This window comes from Grampus griseus, assembly GCF_964374135.1.
Source record: "Grampus griseus genome assembly, chromosome: Y".
Classification (NCBI taxonomy): domain Eukaryota; kingdom Metazoa; phylum Chordata; class Mammalia; order Artiodactyla; family Delphinidae; genus Grampus; species Grampus griseus.
In genome coordinates, this window is record NC_139016.1 from 4,649,057 (window position 1) to 4,655,438 (window position 6,382).

The 6,382-nt window shown below is 51.4% G+C and overlaps 1 protein-coding gene across 1 annotated transcript in view; it reads right to left on the reverse strand.

The window, feature by feature from the left end:
- The window catches only part of LOC309817729 (pseudouridine-5'-phosphatase-like), a 71,125-nt gene extending 66,051 nt beyond the window's left edge, over positions 1 to 5,074 (reverse strand). The window contains exon 1 of the mRNA XM_082647000.1: positions 4,773 to 5,074. Within this exon, the coding sequence (XP_082503126.1) occupies positions 4,773 to 4,986 (214 nt within the window). The 5' untranslated portion in view covers positions 4,987 to 5,074. The remainder of the gene's footprint in view (positions 1 to 4,772) is intronic.
- Positions 5,075 to 6,382: the final 1,308 nt, after the last annotated feature.

Genomic DNA, 6,382 nt, shown 5'->3' on the forward strand with positions numbered 1-6,382 from the left:
CGTCTACCCCTGAAAAATAACACAGTGTAATGGATAAATTATAGTCGCTTAAAAAATGAAAGAAAAAATAAAGGAACAGAATCAGAGAAAGCAGAGAATAATCAGAAAGACAAAAGTGAACAAAGAATCCCCCCCACACAGCTTCCCAAGGAGAAGAAAGGAAAAATAGTTCGAGAGAGGAAAAAAAAAAGTTTGCACAGCTAAGATTCTAAATAAAAGCACACAACGAGGGGGACGAGGAAGCTAGGAGGAAGCAAGGAACGGGCAATCTACACCTGCACTGACAGAAACCTGCTGAATACCTTAGTGGTGTTACCAGCTGGACCAAACTCCCGTCGACCTGCAGAATTATGCAATTTTGATCTCACCTTCCTGTTAATCTAGAAACGGGAGCAGCTGTGGTGCATAAGAACCGCTAACCGCAGGAACACGGGAAAGGCTGACGCGGCTCAGGTCTACTAGGAAGCACGGCCAACGGGACTGAGTTTACCCACCTCGGTCCCCCCTCGAGTGCTTTCTTATTCCTGATGAATTTCCTGACATTCAACATAGTCCGTGGGTACCTTCGCCTGCCCCTACCAGCGTCTTACTCCAAACTGAGAAAGTACAAGTCAGGGCCCCTTTCTGTGTGAGCTCTGCTCAGCCGCAAGGCCTCAGACTGGCCTCCGAATTTCCACCACCTCCTGTGCAAATGTAGAAGGGACCTAAATGTCACCTGGTAAGGTGACATCAAACGCAAGCGTGTGCCCTTAGTTCCGGGGGTTGGGGGCAGGGCAGAGAGAAGGGGAACGTGCCGTAGCACAGGTCCCCTGACATCCGTGCGGAGACAGCAAGGCACACAACAAGCCAGGGACGGGGGGAGGGTGTCTCTGGGAGCCCCAAGGGCAGACAGTACCCTCACACCGGCCATCCCGAACGAGCGTTTATTCTGCTCTACCTTCCTGAGACTCTCTGGGAATGTCTGGACTGAGTCACATTACAGGATAGGAACCAATGGACGCCGAAAAGCTCATCATCTCCACTTTTAAACCTCATACGTGTTACACAGGGCCAAATACAATGTACGAAAGCTCTTCCGAAAATTCATCTAGGGCGTGTGCTACAGCTGTACAGAGAGATCCTGTGTTTGTCATCAGCTTTGTGGAGGTCCCAGCGTCTACAGAAACCAGCATAGGTGAGGTGAGCCAGAGGACGACGGGTGACAGCGGATTCCGAGCAGACTGGGCAGGGCTGCGAGCTGCTTCGGTCAACAATGGATCCCTGAGCCCCAGGAGCAGCACAAAGGTCCCGCCTCCACCCAGCGTTCACACTGTGCCCTGGGCCCCCGGACGGAGAAACGGGCACTTCCATACGGTCTCAAGAGCTATGATTGCCATTTGGCAAGCAGGAAGCTGTAGGAGTACAAACAGGTACAGGGCAGGGGATCTATTCGTCCACGTGAAGGCGGAGTAGAAGCCAGGTGTCACCCATTACAATCCTGCCACCTCTGTGTGTTTATGGAGACGTGGTCAGTTATAATCGACACTGCAAAGAGTCGTATTTCCCCTCACAGATCTATCGTATTATTTTTCTGCTTATTTTTTAAACATTTGAAAATAAGCTTTTTATTTTTCCTGGCTGATTCTATAAGGATTTAATTACTGTAACAGACTCCTAGAAAGCATATTTTAGGTATACCACATTTTACATATTCCTAATTCTGAATATTCTTAACATCCACCCTCCATCTGGCCCCGTTATCAACAGCAGACATCAGTGAGTTGCTTCCTAAGGCTCTGTACCTGGGTTGTCCCATACGGTAGGCACTGGCCAAACGTGGCAAGTGAACCCATGAAACCTGGCTAGTTTGAGCTGAGATGCCCTGTGAGTGTAAGATACACACAAATTTCAAAGGCTAGGTAACGAAAAGGAATGTAAACTATCTCAACTATTTTTTTTTACTGATCATGTGTTGAGTAACAATATTTTGGATGTGTCAGGATAGGAAAAAAGTACCATTCAAGTTAACTTCCTCTGTGTCTTTTTGCTTCTTTAATGTTGCTATAACAAAATCTTACATGGTGCTACTCCTATCAGATAGCAGGACTCTGGACCACCAACTTTCTTGTCTCTTAAAGAGAATGGTCCTACCTCTTGTACGCCTAACTTCAGCTATTTAATGAACTAGATAATCTTCCCTATTCAGGAGCTGACATAGTATTTCAAACTTGTATCTTCTTCCTTCAACATCTTATCCTTGTTCATAAATAACCTCAGTCGCCTTGGTCTCCGTCTCTAAATGGCATTTGAGGGCCAAAATTACTATCTAGCTCACAGCTAATTGCTACCTCTGTCAACAAAAACAGATTCCAAAGATCGAAAGGAAAACAGCATCAAACATTTCAAAAGCACTAGAAAGTAACCCCGGGTTTCTGGTCAACATTTCTGCAAATATCTCCATTGACTTCCTCATTCTCCTCTGGTTAAACAGGCTTCCCCATGCAACTCTTTTGTTTCCAGTTTCACTTCCCTGAGAATACAAGATTGCAGCTACATTAACAAACAGAACTTCCTGGGGAAATGGATTCACAATTCTGAAAAGCAGGCCCACCGAAAAACACCTCATAATAAACTGATGATACGTTGTTATGCAAACAACAGACAACTGAAGTCAGGCGCTTAAGAATTACAACAGGTATAATCAAGTAGATTAAATGAGGTAAAGTAGCACATTCTGGAAAGTGGTGTTTTATACCAGACATTTTGTAAAAAAAAAAAAAAGAATAAGCAAAGGTGCATTTCTGATAAAGTTCTGCAAGGCCTTACCACCGCCTCCAAGAGTCAGGGTGGAATGAGGTAAAGGGCAGAAAACGAAGGGGGAAAGAGGAGCTAGGTCTTATCCTCCCAAAGGCCACTAATTCTTGTTTCTCTGACCAGTTCAGAGGATTGGGTAACAGTGCCAGACCAATGCTTGATAAACTTTAAACTTGCCTTAACTAGCAAAGAGGAGACCCTGGTTGATAACTACCCCTGCAAGCACCACCACATAAGTCACATTCATGGCTCCAGGGAACAGGTATATGTGTATCTTGAGTGGGGATGAAGCATAAGGCTCACTTAGAAGTCTAATAAATTTAATTTTAATGGGACACCTCAGTTTGTATTAAAATTCATAAGACTCACAAAACATGTTCTCTGGACTTTTCATTAGAGGATAAGGAATTTATTTGACAATTTAACTTGACCATCTAAGCAGGAAAACTCACATCTACAAACTGTACTTACGAATCCCATATGCTTTTTGAAATTGAGTCATTTCAGATTTAGTAGCTGCATACACTGTTCTACCCAATTAGTTACCTCTATGGGAATTTATTTTACCCCTTAGGAATGCATTCGTTTGTATCTCTGGGTCCATAAAAATAAGACTGTTTTTTGTGTACCTTTAAAATAAAAAATCAGTGCCATTACTACTGAACCAGTGAGCCAAATGATCATGGGGGCAAGGTCACACTCCCCTGTAAAATGAGCACAACATCACTTATATTTAGAATCAGATCGATCTGGAATCATTTCTCAGTTCTGTTCCTTATTAGCTGTGTGACCTTGGGCAAGTCACTTTACCTCTCTGAGTGGTGCCGATTTTGTTTTTAATTAGTCAGGGCAAACATCTCCTCCCACCTTGCAGGATTTTATGAGAGGCAGCACTGATGTATGCACACCTCCACCAGGTTAGTAGCCTACGTAAAGCATGCAGACATTTTTAAAGTCCTATGAAGCCCTCCGGAGACAATGAGGTCAGAACACGTTTCCTAACCCTGTAACACCGGGTAGTGTCATGAAACATACGCCCAAGCTGTAAGGCAGAGCTCAGAGCAGTTCTCTGTTGAGTTATAAACGCAGCGTTTTCTACGAATTCTACTTGAATTCGCCTCGGTGGGTAAGTTCACGCCTACCACCATCGACTACGGGGCTGTTCGGCGCACACAAGATTGTTAACCGCTCAAAGCCACAGCACGGGTGTGCACCTCTAACTCCCCGGCACTTGGGTGAAAATGTAGATTCTGATTGGGCAGCTGTAGGGTGGGGACTCGGGCTCTGCACTGCAAAACTGCTGCTCCCCGGTGATGTCCCTGCTGGGAGTCACTCGGACCAGCCAGACCGCTGAGCAGGACTCCGCCGCCGCCTCCGCGCTACAGATACTTGGGTGTGGAGCAGTCACGGTGGCGTGGAGCCGTCCTGTGCACTGCGAGAGGTTCCGCCGCATCCCAGCCGCTACCCTCTGGACGCCAGCAAACTCCCACCCTCCAGCTAGGCTGCCCCAAACGCCTCCAGACGCCGGCAGAGGCCCCCAAATCGGCGGGTAGAGGACGCTGCCCTGTAGGATGCTACGAGCAAGGTGCGTGCACCTCTGGGCAAGCCTGCAGTGATCCTAGAAGCCGGGGTGCAGACAGGGAAATGGAGGCCCGGCTGCGCGCGCAGCGCCCGCGGCCCCCGAGGCCCAACGCCAACCTCCCGCCCGCGCGGTGGTCCCCTAGCACCGCGCCCTCACGCGCCGCCCCCCACGCACTCCGTCCCCACGCGCGGCGCGGCCGCCGGAAGTAAGTGCCCCGGGCGCCGTCGACGCCTCAGCCACGAGCGCGGCCGGCCTGACGTGGGCCCCGCACCCCCGCCGCCCGCCAGCCTGGGGACCCCGCACACCGCCCCGCCGCGGCTCACGCCCCTGAGAGCCTGTGCCCCCCGCCCGTGTCCTCCCAGACAGTCCTCGCGGGAGGCGGCCGCAGGCTACTCACCCAGAAGGAGGCCGTCCAGGTCAAAAAGCAGGTGGGTGACGGGACGCAGCGGGGGCAAGGGCGCCGCCATTGTGCCACCGTCTCGGCCGAGTGGGGGCGGGGAAGAGGCGCGCGCACACGCGCTCCGGGCCTCCCCCGCGCGCCCCGAGCCGTGCTGCGCACGCGCGACCCCTGGCCTCCTCGCGCCCGCGCCCCCCGGGACGCTCTCGCGCATGCGCGTTCGGGCAAGCCCCCGTGAGCCCCGAGCTGCTCTGCGCACGCGCGCCTTAAGCGTCCCAGCGCGGTCTCTCAAAAATCGCGCGCCCTGAGCCTCCGCCGCCCGGCGCTCGCCTGCGGCTGGCCTCCTTCCGAGGCTCCTGGAATACGCCACTGGAGCCGCTCCCGCGCGCTCTGGGCCTCGCCGGCATGTTCTGCGCACGCGCGCCGAGGACGGTCACCCCAGCTGTCGCCGCCGCCGTGGTACGCGCGGGCGCGACAAGTTTGCCCGCATCCTCCACCACCACCACCACCACCACCACCACCACCACCACCACCCCCCCCCCGCCCACGCTCACTTCATACCCGTAAACGGGCTGGGATGCTGAGTCAAAGGGCCGAGCAGAGCCGAGTGCCTAATCTGGGTGCCAATGCCTGGCTCGAATTTGGAAAGGGCATGAGGAAGGAGGGAGAGCGTGGAGGGACGACGGCGCATGGGGTTGATGGAAAGCGTGCATAGATGCTCAGGTTGGCATCCTTGAGAGCCACCAAGTAAATGGGTAGCCAGGTGGCCTTAGTTACGGGGTCCCCGGTGGCTTCGTCCCCGCCCGGAGCGCCCGTCCCTGGATGCCTGGCAGGTTTCCGTTTCAGTTTTGCCCGCCCGGCTCCCTGCGTGCCTCGTAGGGCGCACGCGCAGTGGCGCGCGAGTCCCCATCCTTTGCGCCTGTATTCCCCGAGCATCCCTGGCTGGTCCATTCTCCCAGAGCAACCCCCCGCCGAAGTCTGATAGGAAAGGGCCGAAATAATAAGACGTTTTAAAATGCCTTGCCGTTTTTGCCTTTATGTCTCATCTGTCTTGGATTGCTATGTGTTTTCTTTTTTTCCCCCAAACTTTCTGAAGGCAACCTGCAAAGCATTCTTTTTTTTCGACCACTCTCAGGAATACTTTCCCACACCCCCGTTTCTATTTAGTGTTAGTTGGCATTGCATATGCATGTTTAAGCATAAAGATAGGATCTTTCAAGAAGCAGAAATAAGAACGTTTCAGAGACTTTAAAATCTGAGCGTTGTGTTTCTGGTGAAGTGCGTAAACTGCACTCGGAGGCACCTGAGTTCAGCAAATGTATCAACAATAAGCAGTAAACCTCTGTGCCTTCGTTTCCTCGTGTGTAAAACCGGGGTGTTAAATGACGCAAGGCAGGTCAAGCTGTTGGAACTGGCAAATAGTATATGCTCAATTCATTTATGTCTTTTTAGAGCTGTCGCTGTGAGACACATTCCCTGTTTTTACTCCAATCATGATTTCCCATTGAGGACCCTGGATCTAAGAGAAGGCAGTTCATCATCCAGTTAGTGGAGGGACTGTGACCCAAATGTGCTAGGCTCCTGTATCAAAGCACCACAGACCGGGTAGT